The sequence below is a fragment of the Eriocheir sinensis genome, chromosome 58, assembly GCF_024679095.1.
Source record: "Eriocheir sinensis breed Jianghai 21 chromosome 58, ASM2467909v1, whole genome shotgun sequence".
In the NCBI taxonomy this organism is placed as follows: Eukaryota; Metazoa; Arthropoda; class Malacostraca; order Decapoda; family Varunidae; genus Eriocheir; species Eriocheir sinensis.
In genome coordinates, this window is record NC_066566.1 from 2,660,347 (window position 1) to 2,682,506 (window position 22,160).

At 47.4% G+C, this 22,160-nt stretch overlaps 1 protein-coding gene across 1 annotated transcript in view; it reads left to right on the forward strand.

Moving 5' to 3' along the window:
* The first annotated feature begins 3,459 nt into the window (after positions 1 to 3,459).
* LOC126985037 (netrin-1-like) overlaps positions 3,460 to 22,160 on the forward strand; it is a 40,922-nt gene continuing 22,221 nt past the window's right edge. Inside the window, exon 1 of the mRNA XM_050839287.1 lies at positions 3,460 to 3,644. Coding sequence (XP_050695244.1) covers positions 3,497 to 3,644 — 148 coding nt within the window. The 5' untranslated portion in view covers positions 3,460 to 3,496. The remainder of the gene's footprint in view (positions 3,645 to 22,160) is intronic.

The following is a 22,160-nucleotide window of genomic DNA, read 5'->3' on the forward strand; positions in this document are numbered from 1 at the left end:
ACTTTAGATAATCTCTATTCAAAGATGAGCTGCGGTGGACAGTATGAGCCAAGCAAGATGGCGCCACTATAAACACTTGCCTGCGCCATAACGGGCTGGGGCCAACCACTAGGCCCCACCAAGAGAGCTTACCGGCGCCATAGGTGAAATGTAAAAAAAAAAATAATGTCGAGGAAGAAAAAGAAGAGGCGGTGATGATTTGGAGATTTCTTTGTGGTGATTGTGGTAAGTGTGGTGATGGTGGTGATGAGGGAGAATCATTTTTACCGAAGAATGTGGAATAGGTCAAGAAAGTGATATATGGATAGTTAATATATTTTAAGCAGTGATAAAGATGAAGTTTTGGCGTTGTAACGGAGGAGGAGGAGGAGGAGGAGGGGGGTGGGGAAGAAGAAGAGAAGGTGAATGAATCTTTGTGTGAGTTACGACGGGGGAAAGGGAAGGAAGGAAGAAGGGAAGGTCGATGGAAGCGGTGAATGGAAGGTGTGTGGGCGTTGAATGTGACTTTATGACACGTGAACGATCAAAGAAAAGTAAAGTAGTAGTGGTAGTAGTAGTAGTAGTAGTGGTAGTAGTAGTAGTAGTAGTAGCAGTAGTAGTAGAAGTAGTAGTAGTAGTAGTAATAGTAGTAGTAATAGTGGTAGTAGTAGTAGTAGTAGTAGTAGTAGTAGTAGTAGTAGAAACGATTCATGGTGTTATTGTACAAGTATCTTACATGTATCGTTAAGGAAATAGAGGATTGACAAAGAGCAGTGGAGGTGATAGTGGTGTTGGTAACGTTGGTGGTGATAGTAATAGTAGATATAATAGTGATATAATAGTAGATGTAATAGTAATAGCGTTAATGGTAAAGGCATAGACAGCGGTTAAGGTCACAGAGTCCAAAAACGGGATTAAAAGAAGGAAAGTAGGAAGAGGAGGAGGAGGAGGAGAATAGAGATCAGGGGTGGAGGAGGATGTGCATAGGATTGTTATAGGGTACGCAAGGGTGGAGGAGGAGGAGGAGGTGGAGATAGTGGAAGAGGCAGAGTCATGAATAGGAGAGAAAACAGGTGGAAGAGAATGCGGATCGGGTGGAGAAAGGTGATGATGGTGGAGAGGTGGAGTCCCCGAAGGTAAATAATAGGTAACAGGAATGGAGTTTAGGTATACAGGCAGCAATGGGTAACAGGCATAAAGGTCAAGTATTTATAGGTTAGAATAGGTAAGAGGGAAGAGAAGGGAGGTAGGTGGAGGCATGGGTGAAGGGGTAAGTTAGTGAGGAATAGATAGAGAAGAGGTCATACAGGGGAAGGAAGGGGAGGAAAGTGGAAGATAATTGTGGAACTGCATAGGTAAGTAGGTAGGTAGGTAAGGGGCAGAGAACAGGTGGATAGGGAAAGGGAAAGAGGGAGGGAAGAGGGGAAGGGGATAGGGGGAAAGAGAAGGGAAGGAGGAAAGAGGGTAGGGGAAGGAGGAAGGTGATAGGGGGAAAGAGACGGGAAGGAGGGAGAGGAGAAGGGAGAAAGAAGGAAAGGGGTAAATAGATAGAATAGGGGAAGGGTGAAAGGGGAGGAGGCAGGGTGTAGGGGTGAAGGGGAGGGAGGGTAGGGGAAAGGAGCCAGGGGGTTAAGGGAAGGGAGGTAGGGGGTAAGATGGCGGGCGTTGTCTCCTTCCAAACCCACGCTCGGCTCCTTCTGCCTCTAACATAGCATTTAACTCTTTATATGGAAGCCCCTTTGTCTGCCATTATTAAACACGCCGGCCATCACCCTCCTCCTCCTCCTCCTCCTCCTCCTCCTCCTCCTGCTTTTCTTCTTTCTTTTCTGTCTTGTTTCTTATTTCACACTTTTCTTCTTCGTTTCCTCCTCTCAATCTTCCTGTCTTCTCCTCCTTTCTTCTCGCTCCTCTTCCTTCTCTTCTTCCTGTTTCTCTATTTACATTTTTTTCCTTTTCCTCCTTACACTCCTCCCGCCTTCTCCTCCTCCTCCTGTTCCTCTTCCCTCTCTCCTTCCGCTTATCTTCTCCTCCTCCTCCCGACCATCATCTTTTCCTCCTCTTCCTCTCTCCCCTCTTCCTCCCGCTCCTCGACCCCCTCTTCTTCCTCCTCCTCTCCTCAACCCATTCCTCCCGCTCCCCATTTTTTCTGTTACCCGTTGCTTCCGTTTCCTCTCTCCCTTTTTTTTAATCCTTCCTCTTTTTTTCTATTTTCCTCATCCTCTTCCTCTTCCTCTTTCCTCCTCCTCCTCCTTCTTCCAATCCTAATCATCCTTAACTTCTCTTTATGTTCCTTTCCTCCTCCTCCTCCTCCGATGTTTTTTTTTCTTTTTTTCCCAACACAAAACAAATACTCCCACGACTTCTACACTACAGTTATGTTTCTCTCTCTCTCTCTCTCTCTCTCTCTCTCTCTCTCTTCTTCTTCTTCTTCTTCTTCTTGCGTGTTTCCGAGGCTGTTTGGGAAATGTGGTTTGAGTGTAAATGGTTGAAGGGGAGGAGGAGGAGGAGGAGAAGTTGGAGGAGGAGGAGGAGGAGGAGACGGGCAAGGAAGGGAAGAAGGGAAAGAGGAAGATAAGAAGGAAGAAAAGGAAATGGAAAGAGTGTTGGGCGGGCGCGTGGTACTGGGAACGTGGATTGGATAAAAGAAGAAGAAGAAGAAGAAAAAGAAGAAGAAGAAGAAGAAGAAGAAGCCAAGGCAGTGTAAGTAAGTCCAGCTGTGGATTGAATTAAAGAACCAAGAAAAAAATAAAAATGAAAAAGTGGAGGAAGAAACAGACGAGGGACAGAATTAGGACAAAAAAGAAAAGGAGGAAGAGAAGGAAGAGAAGGAACCAGGGAGTCAGAGGTGGACCAAGGCAGATGTGTGTGTGTGTGTGTGTGTGTGTGTGTGTTTAAAGGCGCGGTAACACAAAAATTAAGGTGTTTGGAAGTAATTGGGTGTTTGATGGATGTTAATAGCGCCCCCTCGCCGCCCTAAGTGATTGGCTGATTGCTACCGGATCGACACATGATTGCCGCGCCGCCTGTTCGAGTCCAAGTAAAGGTACGCAATAGGTAGGTTGCGTGGGTGAGGTAATTAGGTATGGCTGGCACTGTGTTTGTGTCTGTTTGTTTGTTTTTCACGAGTGTTTTCATTAGCTTAGTAGTGGTGATGGTGGTGGTGGTTGATAATGGTGGTGGGGTGAATGTGTGTGTGTGTGTGTGTGTGTGTGTGTGTGTGTTATGCTGTATATTAATTGTACTATGATATTTTTTTATTGATTTGTCTGTCTGTCTGTGTCTGTTTATTTGTTTGTTTCATGTTTCTCTTTTGTTTGTCTTCTTTAGTTTGTTTTCCTTTTCAGGTGATTTTTTTTTTTGGCTTCCTATTTACCTATTTACCTACATACTTCCCTATCTACTTACCTACCTACCCATCTATATCTTTCTCCACACGCACCAACACTCACCTCCCTCTCTCTCTCTCTCCCCCTCAGCCTGCAACTGTAACCTGCACGCCCGCAAGTGTCGCTTCAACATGGAACTGTACAAGCTGTCGGGGCGGGTGAGCGGGGGCGTGTGTCACCGCTGCCGCCACAACACCGCCGGGCGCCACTGTCACTACTGCAAGGAAGGCTTCTACCGCGATTCCACCAGGCCCATATCCCACCGCCGCGCCTGCAAGGGTGAGTAGCCACGCGTTCTGTACCGCCGGATTCATCACACCACGCACAAGACCTCTCGTTGGTAAGTCTTCTGGTAGATCTGTCCAGTACAATGACGATGAATGAAGTGTCTATCAGCCCGTCACTTCATTCACTGCCATCGGAGCCTCCTAAATATCAAGGGCGTTCAGAGTGGATGGGGTTACCGGAAGACTTACCAACGACAGGTTTTGTAAGTGGTTTGTTGAATCCGGCCAAAGATCTTGATATTTTTTTCTTTTTTACAACAAAGGAGACAGCTCAAGGGCACACAAAAAAGGGAACAATAATAAAAAAAAAAAAGCCCGCTACTCGATGCTCCTAAAAAGAACCCAAGGAGGTGGCCGAAAGAGGGGTCCTGCTCCTAAAGATCGTGGATGTAACGTTCCCTTCACCTTCCCTTTACCGTGTTTGTCTGTGTGTGGGTGTGGGTGGGTGAGTGGATAGATGGATGAGTACTATAGTTCCGTAGGTGACATATCCCTTATTATGTCCCGTGCTCTCTTCTAAGTTAACGTGTCTGGTAAGGTAGAACTTCTTTTGCTGTTTTTCTGTTGCCTCCGAGGAAATAACAGGTATCCGGATAGGTGTTGGGCCAGTAAGTTAAGTCATATGTTCAGTAGATGAGTTTTTTGAATGGGTCAGCCAGTCACTTCGTCAAGCAGTTCATCAGTTTTTGTTTTTTCTCTCAGATGCTCTAAGATTTTTCAGTGCATGACCCTCAGCTGTCTAATTTATCATCTATATGTATGTCTGTTTATCCATATGTGTGTTGCTGTCTATATTCCTGTCAGTGTGCGCTTATGTAGTAATATGTACACTTTTGTTCTTGTAGGCATGGAACACTGTAACAAAGGCTAACTGACTCTTTCATTCTGTCTTTTCATTAGATTCTTCATATTTGCTTTCATAATTCACACCTTTTGAAGCAAGCGGAAAGTCTCTCTCTCTCTCTCTCTCTCTCTCTCTCTCTCTCTCTCTCTCTCTCTGCACCGGTAAAGACAAACCTTACCTCTCCTTGTCATTCTCATACCTGCTTCTCCTGTTTGGTTCGGCGCGGCAGCCAGTAGCGAGGAGCCTGTTCACCGCCGCGCCGCCCACCCGCCCACCCGCCCTCCATCACACCTCCCTCCCTCCCTCCCTCACCCCGCCCCCCCTCCCTCTCTCCCTCCCTCCCAAGCTTCAACGCTGTGGTCTTTGTACAGCAGCTCTTATCTTCCTCTTCCTCCTCTTCATATTTTTACTTTTTTTTTCATTTGATTTTCTTTTTTCTACTTTTTTTTTATCATCTTTCTATTCTTTATATTCTTCCTCCTCCTCCTCCTCCTCTTCCACCTCCTCCCTCTGCTCGTGGTTCCCGGTGGATGCGGTGATTAATTAGCATTCGGGTGAGCGTCGGGCGGGCAGGTGGCAGGAGAGGAAGACAGGAAGGAGCGGACAGAGGCCTTGTTTGGCGGGCGTGTGGTTGAGTGCTACACCCTCGAAGGCGCTGAAGGCTCCTCACTGTGGCCGGCGTGGCTGTGGTCAGGGCGGGGGGGGAAGGGAGGAGGATAGCTGCGGGGAGTGTGCTCCGTGTAGGACAGTGGCCAGGTTTGTCTGAGGGCAGGTGGAGGGCGTGTGAGGTGAGCATACTGACACCTTATACTCGCTAACTCTTCTTGCACCGCCCAAATTTTACTCCTTTTTTATCGTTGAAATTAACTTCAAGCGACTAGATGTGAGGACCTTTTTAATCTTCCTGAGTTCCTCCCTTCTTCTTTCTCCTCTCCCTCCTTTTCGTCTTTCTTTTCTACTCATTCCGCTCTTCATAAACTACCATAAGCTCCCTTTGTTAACGCCCAAACTAGCTAAAAAAAAAACAGCGGTCAACACGTGCTCATGAACCCTCGTGAACTCATCCACTTCCTTCTTTCCTTCCTTCCTTCGCCCTTCCCTGTGGCACAGCAACACCGTTATCTCCTGTTCCGGCAGTGTCATCGCTCCGCCATGAAGCACCCGGCGCGCCGAGCGGGTCCTGCCGCATCCATCACTTCTAATGTGCGGTCCTTCTCCATTGTCGTGTTTTGGCAAGAATGACGGCGGCTCGCGGCGCTCGGTGTTTCTGCTCCATAAAGATGAGGCGGCCGCCGTGCACCGGCTGCCAGTTTTTGTCGCCGCGTCCCGCCACGGCGCGGAATCTTCTGCCACGCCGCGTTATGCCCGCCACCCGCCGGTCGTTGCCGGCCACCAACGGCGGACATCTGTTGATGTTAACACTGAACACCTCGGATAATTTGTAATACACGCGACGCTAATACTACCCTGAGGTGCTCCGTCAGCCCTGGGCTGCCTGTGTGGCCCCGCACCGCCACGGCGAACGTCGCCGCCTTTGATGCCGCGGCACTGGCGATGCCGCCGCGTGCTGCGGGAAACTAATGGTGAGCAGAAACTTGTCCAACACTCCCGCCGTGTGGTGCCCCGGGCCGCGCCATGTTTGTGCTGCGGCTACCGGTCCTCGGAAGGCAGCGGACGATGGCTCTTGCCGGCCTCCTGCAGGTGCCGTTACCTTTAATTACCGCCGCCCCTTGCGTGGGCACCGAGGGGCGGCGAGGACACCTGGCCGGGCGTCAAGAGGCGTCCAGATAGCGGCGGTGCCCCAGACGACCGCGACACGAGGGCCAGAGTGCCGCCCAGACGCGTGTTGTCACTTGGCCCTCTTGAGCCTCTCCTGGGCCCTCCACCGCCACCACCACCTCCTCCTCCCAGCACGCCTCGCCCGCCTCACTCCCTCTTCTCACACGCCACTGACGTCCTTCATCTCCCCTGTCGCCCACAACCGCCACACTCCTAAACATCTAACGCCTCCACACATTCCTCTCACATTCTCCCTGACACGCCTCACCCCTTGACACCCTCACTACACCCTCCTCCCTCACACCCTTCTAAGCCTCTTCACACCCTCCCTCACCCTGCTACCTTCACCTACACACCTAAACATCCTATACACTCCTTATGGCACACCCTTCCTTCCCCTCCTCACATCCTCCCCACCCTCATACCCTGACCTACACAATCTCTCGCCCCTTCCACTACCACCTCCCCTCACCCATTTCCTTATCACTGTCCTGTACAATCACCTTATCACCCTCATGGGACATCTGTGTGTGTGTGTGTGTGTGTGTGTGTGTGTGTGTGTGTGTGTGTGTGTGTGTGTGTGTGTCCTCTTGTCTGTCATCTGTCACCTGGTCCTCACCCCCTTCACCCTCATCTCCCTCCTTTCCTTCTCTTCACCCTTATCTCCCCTCTCCTCCCTCCCCTCCCCGCCCCTCCCTTCCCTTCACCTTCGCTAACCTCCCCTTTTCTTCCTTCCCTCCATCACCCGTTTCCCCTCTCTTCCCTTCACCATGCCTTTCCTCTCCTTCCTCCTCCTCAGTTTTCCTCCCCATCCCTCCCCTTCATCTCCTTCCCTACTTTCCCCTCCCCACTTCTTCCCTTCCTTCCTATCCCTACCTTTCTTTCCCTTCGCCCCTACCCTTCCCTCACCCCTCCATAAACCTTACCCTTGCTTCCAAACACCCCTCCCTCCCCTCTCACCCTCCCATGCTCCCCTACTCCCATCCCATCATTCATTTTTACCCCTTCACCCCTTCCTTGCCCTTCCTTCACCTTCCCTCACCCCATCACTCATATATACGTCTCCTCCTGCCGCTTCTCCCCCCCTCTCCCCCCTCTTCCTCCCCTTTCCTCCCCATCACCTGCCTCCATATCTCTCCGCGAGAAGACTAAACATCATTTTTTATATCATTTTAACGTTGTATTTGTTTTTCACTCTTAAATGTATACCTTTCCTTCCCTCCCTTCCCTCCCTTCCTCTCTCTCTCTCTCCCTTTACCTTTCGTCTTTCTCTCCCTCTCTCACATTTTCTCTTTCCTTCCTTCAGTTTCCTTTTACTCCTTCCTTGGCCCTTACTTCGTTTCTTTTCTCTCTCTCTCTCTCTCTCTCTCTCTCTCTCTCTCTCTCTCTCGCTCTCGCTCTCGCTCTCGCTCTCTCATAAATCAAAATCAGTTGGCCGTGAAATGAATCCAAGACGTTTATTTATCACAAGTCAATCGGAATGTTTATATGGCCGAGAGAGAGAGAGAGAGAGAGAGAGAGAGAGAGAGAGAGAGGGAGAGGGGGTGAGGGGGGGGTCGGACAATCAACATAAGGAATCTGTTGACTCTTTTTCTTCGTTTTCTTCCTATCTTTCACACCTCCTCCTCCTCCTCCTCCTCCTCCTCCTCCTCCTCCTCCTATCACCATCATCACCACCACCCTTCACCTCCTCCGCCACCACCACCATCATCACTACCTTTATCATCATCCTTTTTCTCTTTCTTGGCAACCTTCACCATCACCACTCGCTGCCACCATCATCATCATCATCATCATCATCATCATACTTAATTAGACCAAGTTACCCTCAAGGAAGATACGAATATTACACCTTACCTGGTCTCCTCCTCCTCCTTCTCCTCCTCCTCCTCCTCCTCCTCCTCTGCTTTAATATTCATGAGTATCCTCCTCTTTGTCTCCCTCCCTCCTCCCTCCCTCCCTTCTTCCCTCCCTCCTTCGACAGGCATCCTTCATCGCCTCACGCCAGCTTCTTCAGAATACCTCACCCTCCTCCTCCTTCCTTTTAACTCTACAATTCTCCTCTCGTATTTTTTTTTTTTTTTTTTTTTTTTTTTTTCCCTCACAACAAATGACAGGCCTCCCAAAAGTACTTCTACGAGTTGTTATCAATCATCCGTAGACTCCTGTTTCGTGACCTTTTTTGAATAAGTTGCGACCCAGGGATTTGTGTATCTTCTTACCATGACCTTATTCTGCTCAAGCAATAAACACCCTTACGACCCGCCGACAGACCCCTTCATTAACAGTACTACTAGAAGCTTTTGTTACTTACACTCCCGAAGACTTTTGTTTCGTAACCTGAAGAAATAGCAACCCAAGGAACCTAACCTAACCTAACCTAACCTAACCTAACCTAACCTAACCTAACCTAGCCTGCCCTATAGCCCATGACTCAATGACAAGCCTCTAAACAGTACTACTATGAGCTGTTATTAATTACTCACCCGGAGACTCATATGTCGTAACCTGTATTGAAGAAGTTGTACTCAGAGATCCTAACCTAACCTAACCTAACCTAACCTAACCTACCCTAGCCCACGACTCAATGACAAGCCTCTTAACAATGCTACTATGAGATGTTACTAGTTAGACACCCGGAGACTCATATGTCTTAACCTGTATTGAAGAAGTTGTACTCAGAGAACCTAACCTAACCTAACCTAGCCTATACTAAGCCTAATACCTAACCTATACCTAACCTAACCTATAAGTATATCTTCTAACCACGACCCAGTTGGACTACCGCGACCCGTACTCTGACGAACCCTGCCTCCTTCCCCACTCCCTCCAACTTCCCCCTTCAGCCTTCACCTTTGATGTCCTGTCTCTCTGACTCGTAGATTAGAGTAGATGGTAGCAACAACAAACAGCCTAGTTAGGACCAAGAGCTCTGTTGCTGTTTGCTTTTCCTTTGTGCTCCTTTGTGCCCAGCAGCCTTCATCCTTATGCTTGTCCACTCCACACCTAACCTAACCTAACCTAACCTAACAACCACGACCCAGTTAGTCTACCGCGACCCGTACTCAGACGAACCCTACCTCCCCCACCCCCTCAAACCCCCCACCCCCTCAAACCCCCACCCCCTCTACCCCCTAACCCCCACTACCCCCCACCCCCTCCAACCCCCATCAGGCCCTCGACCACCGTCCCCCCTTAGCGCCGCGCCGTAAATCTGCGCTTTTTGCTCGCCTTATCACCGCCCGCATCGTCCCAGTGGCCCCTTATTAGCCCTTCCAGCTGCTTGTCTCGGGAATTTCCTTAGATAACACTCCCTCGAGACCCTGATCCAAGCGGCGGAGGGGGGAAGGGGGAGCAGGGACGCGAGATAGTAGTGGGGAGGGGAGGGATTGTTGAAGGTAGAGAAGTAAAGAAAGGGAGACAGGTTAAGAGCAGGAGACAGCGGGATAGTGGATAGGGAGACGGGGTGCTTAGACGTAATAGCGGTTGAGGTAGAGGAGGTAGAGGGCAAAGAAATAGAAGTTAAGGAGTAGTGATGGGGAGAGAAAGCGTTAGGGCATTCAGGGGAAGGAAAGGTAAGGGGAGCAAGGGGAGGGATAGTGAATAGGGAGACGGGGTGCTTAGACGTTATAGCGGGTGAGGTAGAAGAGGTAGAGGGCAAAGAAAGGAGAGGTTAAAGAGTAGTGAAGGGGAGAGAAAGTGTTAGGGCATTCAGGGGAGGGAAAGGTAAGGGGAGCAAGGGGAGGGGGGAAAGTTGAGAAGCATGGGAGAAAGGGATAATGGTGGGGGAGAGATATTAGGACATTCAAGGGGTAGGGGAGATGAGAGGAGCAAGAGAAGGAAGGGAAGGGAAGGGAGGCAAGGAAGGGAAAGATAGTGGTGGGGGAGAAGGGGAGGGCAATAAAGGGAAAGGGAGGGGAAGACAACAAGATGAGGAGGAAAGGAAGAGGAATAGGACAGCAAGGTAAAGAGAGGTCAGAGGAAGCACACTAAAGGGGGGAGGGGAAAGGGAAGGAAGGGGGCTTGAAGGCAGAAAAGGAATAGAGAAAAGGTTCTAAGATGGGAGGAGGAGGAGGAGGAAGAAGAGGATGGAGGCTTAATTAATGATGCTGAAAGAGGACAGATTACAGAGAGCGAGGATGAACTGGACAAGAATGGAGATGCTGGGGGGGAGGGGGAGGCAGGTAGGTAGGTAGGTAGGTAGGAAGGGAGAGAAGGTGAGGGGGGCACTAACCTACCCAACCCCCTGCTCCTCCTCCCTCACCCCCTAACCTCCCACCCCCCACCCCCCAACAACCCGTTCCGAGGTGGCGGGCATCGGCGGCATTTCAGGCAGGTGATGTAATTAGTGACCCAGCGCACCTGTGTGAGACCCCGGCAAGGTAGGGACACACACACACACACACACACACACACACACACACAGACAGACAGACAGACAAACAAAGACATACAGACAATCAAACCGACATATAGACAGGCAGAAAGACAGACAGAGACAAAGAGACAGACAGACAGACAGACAGACAGTTTAAAGTTTGTTATTAAGTTGATTGTTAAAAGTTAAGTTAGAGGCCATTTTCATAACATTATCTCAATACACGATAATATTTTCTTAACTCCTTTATATACTTTTCCCTTCCTTCCTTCTTTCCTTCCTTCCTTCTTTCCTTCCTTCATACATTCATTCATTCCCTCCCTCCTTCCTCCCTTCCTTCCCGCACGTCACTCACCCCTCCTCCTCCTCCTCCTCCTCCTCCTCCTCCTCCTCCTCTCCTCTTTGTCTTCCTCCATATAATTCCGACAGCATTAACGCTCCTAATTCCTGTATTCTCTCCTCCTCCTCCTCCTCCTCCTCCTCCTCCTCCTCCATTCCCTGTATATTATGTTATCTCCCCAAGGTGATTATATTTTCCTAACCCCCCCCCCTCCCCCTCCCCCGAGTCGACCAGCCTTCAGCTATTCAGGGGGAGAGAAAATGGACAGGGGGGGTGGGGTAGGGGAGGAGAGGGGACAGGGAGGAGGAGGGGGAGGAAGGGCCAAGGGGTTTTATAAGTCTACGTGTTTTGCCTCCCTTTATCCGCAGTCCCTCCCTCTTTCCTTTCTTCCATACCTCCTTCCTTCCCTCCCTCACCTCCCTCCTTTTCTCCTTGCTTTCCTTCTTCCTTCCCTCCTTCCTTCCTTGCCTTCCTCCTTCATCCCCTTCCCTCCCTCTTTCCTTTCTTCCATACCTCCTTACTTCCCTCCTTGCCTACCTCACCTCCCTCCTTCCTTCCTTGCCTTCCTCCTTCATCCCCTTCAATTCCTCTTTCCTTTCTCCATTCCATACTCATTTCTACCTCCCCTTTCTCTTCTTCCCTCCCTCCCTCCCTCCTTCCTTAGCTTTCCTTTCCTCCTCCTTTTCCTCCTTTCAATAGTTCTTTCATCCTTTCATTATCTCTCTCTTTATTCATTCATTCACCCATTCATCCATTTTCCCTTTTTTTCCTCACTTTCTCTGTTTGAGGAAATGGATGGGAATTGTTGAGAAACTGATTATTGGGGTGTAATAATAATAATGATAATAATAATAATAATAATAATAGGCCTAGTAGTTATAAATGAGAGCAAAGCAAATATATAAGGACGAACCACACACACACACACACACACACACACACACACACACACACACACACTCAATTATTCAGCAGGTCAACACAAGCTTTGGAGGGAAATCCACGTAGACGACGAGGAAGCTTAGGATTTAATTATGTATCTTCACCTCTCAACCTGGACGGGGGGGGGGAGGAACAGAGGGAAGGGGAGGGGGAGGGGTGCGGCGAGAGGGGAAGGAGAAGGAAAGAGGGAGAGGGAAAGGAAGGGAAGGTAAGGAAAAGGGAGAGAGGGAGAGGGGAAAAGAGGGAAGGAGTGGGGAAAGAGGAAGAGAGGGGAGGAGAAAGGGGAGGGGGTCAAGTATTGGAGAGAAAGGGAAAAGAGGGAAGGTTTAACAAGAGAGAGAGAGAGAGAGAGAGAGAGAGAGAGAGAGAGAGAGAGAGAGAGAGAGAGAGAGAGAGAGAGAGAGAGAGAGAGAGAGAGAGAGAGAGAGAGAGAGAGACGATACACCTGAGAGGCCGCTGATTGCATTACCTGTCTCATTTACTTCTAAGGCCTGCATCGACGTTCCTCATCTCTCCCTTCCTCCCTTCTTCCCTCCCTTCCTCCTTACGTCCCTTCTTCCCTCCTTCCCTCAATAGACTTCTCTCATCTACCTCTTTGTCCATTCCTCTCCTCCTCCTCCTCCTCCTTTTTTTCTTCCCTACCTCCCTCCTCTCTCCCTTCCTTCTTCCTTCCCTCTTCCCTTCATCAGATCTCTCTCCTCTATGTCTTTGTCCATTTCCCTCCTCCTCCTCCTCCTCCTCCTCCATCAACACACCTCCCTGCAACCCTCCCTTCCCTCTTTCTCCTCCTCCTCCGTGTCTTCTCTCCTCCATATAGAGTTGTGATGACGTTATGGAAGTGTAATGGGGGAGAGAGGGGGACTTGTGTGTGATAGATAGGTAGATAGATAGATAGATAGGCACACAGAGAAAAAGAGAGAGAGAGAGAGAGAGAATGATGATGACGATGGTGATGATGATGTTTGAGAACGGAATGAGAGGGAAAGAAGGAGGGAAAGAATGAAAGAAGGAAGGAGAGAGAGAGAGAGAGAGAGAGAGAGAGAGAGAGAGAGAGAGAGAGAGAGAGAGAGAGAGAGAGAGAGAGAGAGAGAGAGAGAGAGAGAGAGAGAGAGAGAGAGAGAGAGAGAGAGAGAGAGAGAGAGAGAGAGAGAGAGAGAGAATGCAAACAAACTTCCCTTTGTACATGCACCAAAATCCTTTCCCTCTGAGATCTACGTACCTAAAAAAACAGGTCTTGGGGTGAGGCTGCCGATCGACTCCCGAGGCCTGGGCAGCGGTGAGTAATTCCTGCAAAGTGCCCCCTCTAAGCACATAATAATCCCCGGTAAAGCAAATCGTCCCGCAGATATGCATGGGGATAATGTTCCCCTGCGGTACAAAAGAAAAAATAAACTTGTGTGAGTCTCTAATCCGACTCCCGAGTGTACAGAGCAAAGGCCGAGTGATTTCATTGAATTACTCTCGCTGATTACATAATTATCCACGCACTAATTCCGGCCAGCAAAGAGAGGTTATCCTAGCGCTACTAATTATATGAGTTTAGGTTGTTAATACGGTGCACTTCGGTCCGTCGACTCCCACACCAAGCATTAGCCTTTAACGTATCATCCGCGGAGTGTTGGGAACCCGGAGTCTATTGAGAGGGGAAGCATTAGCGGCGTGTAGCGAGGTGTCATCAGCGGGGCCATCACTGTGCAGCCCCGCCACGCCCTCGCAGCGCCGGCCTGAGGATGAATAAGCGGAGGTCAAAAAACGCCACCTTCCAGACGCCGCAAGAAGAGATATAAGAAGCCTTTGGGAGTTATGAAGACCCGCGGCTGTGTCTTAGGGAAACGCATTAGTGTAGTTAATCAAATAAAAGCAATAGAGAGTTAAAAGTAAGGTCATTAGCGCCACCTTCCAGATGCCGCAAGAAGTGAAACAAGAAGCCGTCGGGAGTTATGAAGACCCGCGGCTGTGTCTTAGGGAAGCGCATCGGTGTAGCTAATCAAATAAAAGCATTAGAGAGTTAAAAGTAAGGTCATTAGCGCCACCTTCCAGACGCCGCAAGAAGAGAAACAAGAAGCCGTCGGGAGTTATGAAGACCCGCGGCTGTGTCTTAGGGAAGCGCATCAGTGTAGTTAATCAAATAAAAGCAGTAGAGAGTTAAAAGTAAGGTCATTAGCGCCACCTTCCAGCCGCCGCAAGAAGAGAAACAAGAAGCCTTTGGGATTATGAAGACCCGCGGCTGTGTCTTAGGGAAGCGCATCACTGTAGTTAATCAAATAAAAGCAATAGAGAGTTAAAAGTAAGGTCAATAACGCCACCTTCCAGACTCCGCAAGAAGAGAAACAAGAAGCCTTTGGGATTATGAAGACCCGCGGCTGTGTCTTAGGGAAGCGCATCGGTGTAGTTAATCAAATAAAAGCAATAGAGAGTTAAAAGTAAGGTCATTAGCGCCACCTTCCAGACACCGCAAGAAAAGAAATAAGAAGCCTTTGGAAGACCCGCGGCTGTGTCTTAGGGAAGCGCATCACTGTAGTTAATCAAATAATCTGGGGGTCAACAAACAGCACCTATCATTATGCAAGCCCTCGGCAAATCATCGTAAAGGAACAAAGTCATCAGGACCGTTGGAGACTCGTTGCCGTGTTCTAGGAAATAATAAAGATCAGTCAGTGTTTATATACGAATAAATTACAGCAAGTCGATGTTTTCTTAACGGGAGCAGCAGATTGTGAGCAGGTTTCATTTTTACTTTATTTTTATTCAACTCTGTCTCCTTTACTATAAAATATATACGTAGCTGGAAATTGAGGGAAAAAAGCACGAACAGGAACAAAGATAATGAGAGGAGAAGAGAAAAGAGAAGAAACGAGATGGGAAAAGAGAAGAGAAGAAAAGAGAAAAGAAGAGAAGAGAAAAGAGAAGAGAAGAAAAAGGAAGAGAAACGAAGAGACGGGACGAGAAGAAAGGGAGAAGGCAAGACAAGATTAGAGAAAAGAACAGAAGACAAGAGAAGAAAAGAAACTGATTTAAGATTCACGCTTCTAAAAAAAATATCCCGGAAAATAGTGAAAATAGAAAATAATAAAGAAAAGGCGAACTAATTAATCAAGGTTCCCGCGCATAAAATAAAAAAAAGAACATATAACTGCATCTGAAAAAATATACGTAGGCCTATCTGGAAATTGAGGCAAATAGAAACTGATTTAAGATTCACACTTCAAAAAAAACATCCCAGAAAATAGTTTAAATACAAAATTATAAAGAAAATACTAACTAATTAATCAAGGTTCCCGCGCATAAAATAAAAATAAAAATGAACATACGATTGCATCTGAACTTTTAATCCAATGACAGAAAGAAAAGCTTATCCAAAACACCACCTCCACGCGAACCGGTTATGCCCGCCCCGCCTGAACCCAAAACCCGCTTCAGAAACCCCGAAACGGATATTCCAAAATGAACCAAACCATTGACCCGCGAAGACCTTAATTTGAATGATAATTACTGTGAGTGAATGAGCGAGAGAGGGAGAGAGTGAAGGGAGGAAGGAGGGGAGGAGATGAAGGGAGGAAGGGAGAGAAGATGGAATAAGTGAGTGAGTGAATAGAGAGGATGAGAGAGAGAGAGAGAGAGAGAGAGAGAGAGAGAGAGAGAGAGAGAGAGAGAGAGAGAGAGAGAGAGAGAGAGAGAGAGAGAGAGAGAGAGAGAGAGAGAGAGAGAGAGAGAGAGAGAGAGAGAGAGAGAGAGAGAGAGAGAGAAGGGGGGACTGTATATTTTGCTGAATAAGTGAAGGAATCGAGGGAAGAATTTAAACTTGATTCTTGGCTAACATCCAGTGAAGCCTCAAGGTGGTAGTAGTAGTAATAGTAGTAGTAGTAGTAGTAGTAGTAGTAGTAGTAGTAGTATAGGAGGAGGAGGAGGACAGAGACGAGGAGGAAGAGGAGGAGGTAGTGGTGGTGGAAGAAGAAGAAGAAGAAGAAAAAGAAACGTATTTAAAAGTTCACAAACCGAGCAAAGAATATAAAAAAAAACATTAACGAAGTAAAAACCAAAAAATAAAAAATAAAATAAAATGCGATCGACCAAGCAGCGAATGGACGAATATTTCTCGGCGAACTCAAGTAAAAAGTCGCCCGGCCGTGATGCGATCCAGGAAGATAGACCGAGATAGGATGAAGAGTGATGAAGATGAGGGAGACGCATTGCTTGGCTCATCCTATCATTATCTTGTGCGTGTATTCCCCTGTTTTAGATAATGAGGGGAGGACAGGTGTATTCTCTTCTCTTCTCGCTTATTCTCTCTCTTCTTCTTCTCCTTGTCTTCTGTTCTTTTCTCTAGTCTTGTCTTGTCTTCTCTTGTATTCTCTTCTTTTTCTCTTTTCTTTTCCTTTTTCTTCTCTTCTCGTCTCCTCTCTTCTTTTCTCCTCTCTTCTCTTTTTTTCCCTTTCTTCTTTTCTCTTCCTTTTCTCATCTCGTTTCCTCTCCTTTCCTCCTCTTCTCTTGTCTTTCCTTCTCTTTTTTTCTTCTCTTCTCTTCTTTTCCCTTCTCTTCTCTTTCCCCATCTCGTCTCTTCTCTTTTCTCCTCTCATTATCCTTGTTCTTGTTCGTGCATTTTTTTTTTGTTTGTTTGTTTGTTTTTTGTAGATGAGATGAGATGCGATTTTTTTTTTTTTTCGTTCTTCACTACCTGTTTTTAATTATGTTCTTATTTTTCTTTTTTCTTTTTTCTTATAGGAATTTCAGTTCTTTGTTTTCTTTCTCATTATCAACGTTATCATCATCACATCTTTCTTCTTGTTCTTTGTCTTTTTTTCTTCTTTTTCTTCTACTTCATCATCATTATCATCATCATCATCATCTTCTTTTATTCTTCTTTTTCTTCGACTTCTTCATCTTAACATTTTTGTAATCATCATCATCATTCTCACTGTCATTATTACCCTTATTATTTTCATCATCATCATCATTAACTCTGTAACTATCATCATTATCATTATTATTACTCTTATTATCATTATCTTCATCTCAATGCTGTTTAACTTTACATCTCTTCAAAGATTCACAATAGTGTTTTTCCTCCCTTTTTTTCGTCTTCGTCAACTTCACTCCGCGCGACGCAACATTTCTTCTTCTTTCCTTCACTTAATTAACGTGGGCCGCGCCGCCTCGAGCCTCGGCGACGGCAGCGCCTCCGAATGGCCCTTAACACATTCTCTTCCCTTGCTGCTTAACTTACGTCTGTCTCGCGCGGGTCGTATCTTAGTCAGGCTCTTCGTTAATTCATGCACACCTTCCCCTGCTTCGTCGCCTCCTCCTGTGGGACTCTCGACTTAATACAACGTTCTTAAGTGTATACTGCAGTCTCTTATCACTTATTGTTTCTCTCCTATTCCTCCTCCTCCTTCTCCTTCCTTCCTAACTAGAGAAAAAAACAAGTCGGGTGCAGCAAGAAAACAGGAGGGAGAAGAGACGAAGGAAGAAAAGGAAGAAAAGAGAATAAGCGGAAGAAGAAGGAGGAGGAGGAGCAAGAGATGGGATAATTCATGGGGAAGACAGGTTAGGTTTGAAAAGAAAAGATGAAATAAAAAAAAAAGGGTGAAGGAGAAAACGGATATGAAGACGAGAGAAGCAAATGGATAGGACAGACTTGGGTTTTGAGAAGTGAGTTTTGGCTTACAGACTTAGAGGAACAGAGAACATTATAAGAAGGAAAGGCATATACGCTCAATACCACCTTAAGAACGTAGACTCGCATAAGCAAAGTGCATAGCAAAGTGAAAGAAAGAAAGATAGCCGGGTGAAGGGGACCCGATTTAGTTTTAAGAAAGAAGGAGCAGTAGGTAGCGGGCTTTTTTTATTATTATTATTGTTTTCCTTTTTTTTTTACGCCCTTGAACAGTCTCCTCTGCTGTAAAAAAAAAAAAAAAAAAAAAGCCTATACAGCTAAAACAACCCCAGACTCAAAAAAAAAAAAAAAAAAAAAGTTAAGGCCTGTCGAGAGATGATGTTCACTTCGTCTCACAAGCTAAATGGATCATATTACTCTCTCTCTCTCTCTCTCTCTCTCTCTCTCTCTCTCTCTCTCTCTCTCTCTCTCTCTCTCTCTCTCTCTCTCTCTCTCTCTCTCTCTCTCTCTCTCACACACACACACACACACACACACACACACTTGATGGAGCGGCACTCAACACGGGGAAGTTTTTGCCTTAATAAATCTCCTCCCTCCATTTAGGTATGATGTTAAAAGCGGTTTGATAAGGAAAGTAAACATACAGTATGAAAATGAGGTATGGAGGCAAAGGTAGGAGCGAGAATAAAATATATGAGGATGAGAAAAGAAGAGATTGTATTGCAAGATTCAAGAGGAAGGTATCAGGGCACCTCTCCTCCCGAAATTGACCTCTCTTTCGGCCACCTCTTCGGATTCTTTACAGGAGCAGCGAGTAGTGGGTTGTTTTATTGTTGTTTCCTTTTTTACGCCCTTGTGCTGTCTCCTTTGCTGTAAAAAAAAAAAAATGTAAGAAAGTGGATATAGAAGTTATGAAAGTAGAGGAGGATGCTGAGAAAGGTGAAGATGATGATGGTGGAGATGAGGAGGACGAGAAGGAGCAAAGAAAGAGAAAAAAGGAGAAAGAAAAAGACCAGGAACAAAAATGATAGTGAGAAAGATGATGATGGAGATGAGGAAGAAGAGGAGAAAGAGCAAAGAGGGAGGCGAAGAAGAAGAAAAAATAATTATAAGAAAGAAAATAACCAAGAACAAAAAAATGAAACATAAAGAAAACCAGGAACAAAAACAAGAAAAAAAGAACAATGAGAAAAGAAAAGCAGGAGAAAGAACATAAATAAAAGGAGGAAGAAGGAAAATATAGATAAAGAAAAGAAGAAGCAGAGGGAAGGAGGGAGGGAGGCGAGGGCAGCATAGATAGACAAAGAAAATCAGGAGAAAGTAGATAAGGAGGAAGAAGAAAAAAATATAAGATAAAGCAGAGAAGAAGCAGAGGTAGGGAGGGAGGGGAAGACAGCATACATAGACCCCCAAGGCACTTCACCCCACCCCTCTCCACCCCCCTTAACCCCCCACCACCTCCCCCCCCCCTCACCACCACGCTGATAAAACTCATAATTGTCACTCAGGCGGCGGCGAGAAGCGTTCACGTGATTTCCTTTCTAAATGCAAATTGAGGCGCGATACTTCCCGGGGCGCCTCCTCTTACACCCTCACTTTGGCTTGTCTTGTCTTGTCGCCTTCTGGGGGGGGGGGGGCGTTGGGCGGGGCAGGGGTGATGGGCGGAATGGGAGTGAGGCAAGGGGGGTATAGTGCAGAGGTGCGATGCGGTGCGGGCGGGTAGGGAGTGTAACGGGGCAGGATGGGCGTGGGGAAGTCCAGAACGGCAGGGTGGGGGTGTTATGGGGAGTGCAGAGGGAAGGGAGGGGCGAGTTGGTGCGGGGCGGACGTAGAGGGGAGTACAGAGAGGCGGGTATGGTTGGGGTGGACGTGGGGTAAGGTGCAGGTACGGTTGGGTGGATAGGTAAAGATGTGGAAGGTAGGAAGGAAGGTTGAAAGGTGATGGAGGAGATGAGACGGGATTGGTTTAGAGGGTGACGTGAGGTGAAGTGAAGGGAGGGGGTAGGTTAGGGTGGTAGTAAGATGATGGAGGTGTTGGGGGTAGGAGAGGATGGGGGCTTTGTGGAGTCGGGTGAAGCAGCGAGTAGAGGAAAATAAGGAGGGAAAGAAGAAAGAAAGAAACGAAGTAATAAAAGGAGAGAAAGGAAAGGAAAAAAAGCGAAGTAGGAAACGAAGAAGAACAAAAATGAGGGGAAGGAAAGATTACTGAAGGAGGAAAAGAGGAAAAGGTGGATGATGTGGAGGAGGATAAGTGGAAGAGATTGTATTAGAAGACAGAAGGAGAAGAAGGAAGAGGAAATGGACGGAGGGTAGAAGGGAGGATGATACAGAGGAGGTTAAGTGGAAGAGAAGACAGGAGGAGAGGGAAGAGGAAGCGGACGAAGGGTGGAGGAAAAGGGTGGAAGGGAGGATGATACAGAGGAGATTGTGTGGAAGACAGGAGGAGAGTGGAGAGAAAATAGACGGGGTAGAGATGGAGGAAACTACGATGCAGATGGAAAAAGAGAGGAAAAGAGAAGGAAGAAGAGGGGGCAGGAGGAGGGGCCAGGGAGGGGCATGGGGGACCGTAAACAAGATGCTGACGGGGCGGGGCGGGGCGGGTCAGTTACACGAAACACGTAGTGGACGCGTGTTGCCCGTGATGAGTCTGTGTAGAGACAGCGGGGGGTGCGCGACAGGGGGCGGTAGGGGGGGGGGGGGACAGGAAGGGAGGAGCAAGGAAGCGTAGCAGGGAGGTGGAGAAGGGGGGGCTGGAAGGAGGGAGGGGAGAGAAGGGCCATAAGAAGGGCTGTCGAAAAAGTGATGGACTGGGAAGGCTGAGGGGTTAGGAAGGATAGACATGAAGGGGAGAGGGAAGGGAAGGGGCTGAGGAAGGAGGAAGGGAGGAAGAAGAGGTGAGAGAGAAGGAGGAGGAGGAGGAGGAGGAGCAAATGGGACTCGACAAAGAAGAGTACTCACAAAAACAAGGAAAGGAAGAACAGAAGATGGAAAAGGAGGAAAGAGAACAGAAAAGTGGAGGGAGGAGGAGAAGGAGAAGGAGGAGCAGGTGGAAGAATGCATGGGGAGAACAGGTTTAGGAGAGAAAGATGAAGAAATAAGAACAAAGGAAAATAAGGATAAGGAAGAGGAGAAACGAGGAGGAAAGCAAGAGAGAGGGAGAAAGGGAGGGAAAATAAGGATTAGGAAGAGAAGAGAAACGAGGAGGAAAGCAAGAGAAAGAGGGAGAAAGGAAAGGAAAATAAGGATAAGGAAGAGAAGAGAAACGAGGAGGAAAGCAAGAGAAAGAGGGAGAAAGGAAAGGAAAATAAGGATAAGGAAGAGAAGAGAAACGAGGAGGAAAGCAAGAGAAAGAGGGAGAAAGGAAAGGAAAATAAGGATAAGGAAGAGAAGAGAAACGAGGAGGGAAGCAAGAGAGAGGGAGAAAGGAAAGGAAAATAAGGATAAGGAAGAGAAAGAAACAAGGAGGGAAGCAAGAGAGAGAGGGAGAAAGGAATGGATAGAACAGACTTGAGTTTTGAGAAGGAGATCAGAACAAGAATGGGAAGGAAAGGGAGGAAAGCAAGCAAACAAAGAAAGCAGGGGGGAGAGAGAGGAAGGGAGGAAAGGAAGGGGATGAAGGAGGGATAATTCGTGATCAAGAAGCAGAGTTTTATTTACTTTTTTTATTTTGTGTGTGTGTTTGTGGGTTCCTCCTACTCCTCCTCCTCCTCCCCTACCCCCCTAACCAACACTTCCCATCCTCCCCTTTCCTCACCCCTACCATCACCTCACCCCCTTCCACCCACCCCCTACCACCACCACCCCACACACCCCTTCCTCTCCCTCGTCCACCACCTCCCACACACCCCTCATCCCCTTCCCCTGCTCCCCTACACCCCACCTCACACCGCAGCCTCACCTCTCCCTTCTGTTTACCTTCGTCGATACACCTTCCCCAGTGTTTTCTCAGGTAAGATTTGATGTTTGCGGGAAGAGCGACCGCACACACACACACACACACACACACACACACACACACACACACACACACACACACACGCATACACACACACATACAGGTTAATTGTCTCTCTCACCTGCGCAGAAATCGTCACCCTTAGCCTTAGATGTGTAAGTAAATATGAGAATGAATGAATGAATAAAGAAATACATGAGAGAAGTAATAAATAAATAGATAAACAAAAGAGTAAAGAAGAATATACCTCCCTCTATCTATCTATCTATCTATCTATCTGTCTCGTATAGTATGTTTTATTCACCTTCCTCAATGACTCGTCTAAAGAATCAATGCCTTTTTATCTCTGTTTTCATCGCACGTTCTTATCTCTAACTTGGATCGAATTACAAGTGAGTATTCAGTTGTGCATCTCTTTTATCTCCCTTTCTATCTATCTATCTACCTTTCTATCTATCTATATATCTGTCTCTACCTGTCCACCTGTCGTTGTTCTTGTGTTGTTTTTTCTCCCTTGTCGCCCTTCCTAAAAATGCTAAGTCGCGTGCACAACCTCCCTCTTATAACACTTCTTGAATATGAATGCTGAAAGTGTGTGTGTTCGTGTGTGTGTGTGTGCGCGTGTGCGTGTGCGTGCATAGAAAGTGTTGTTT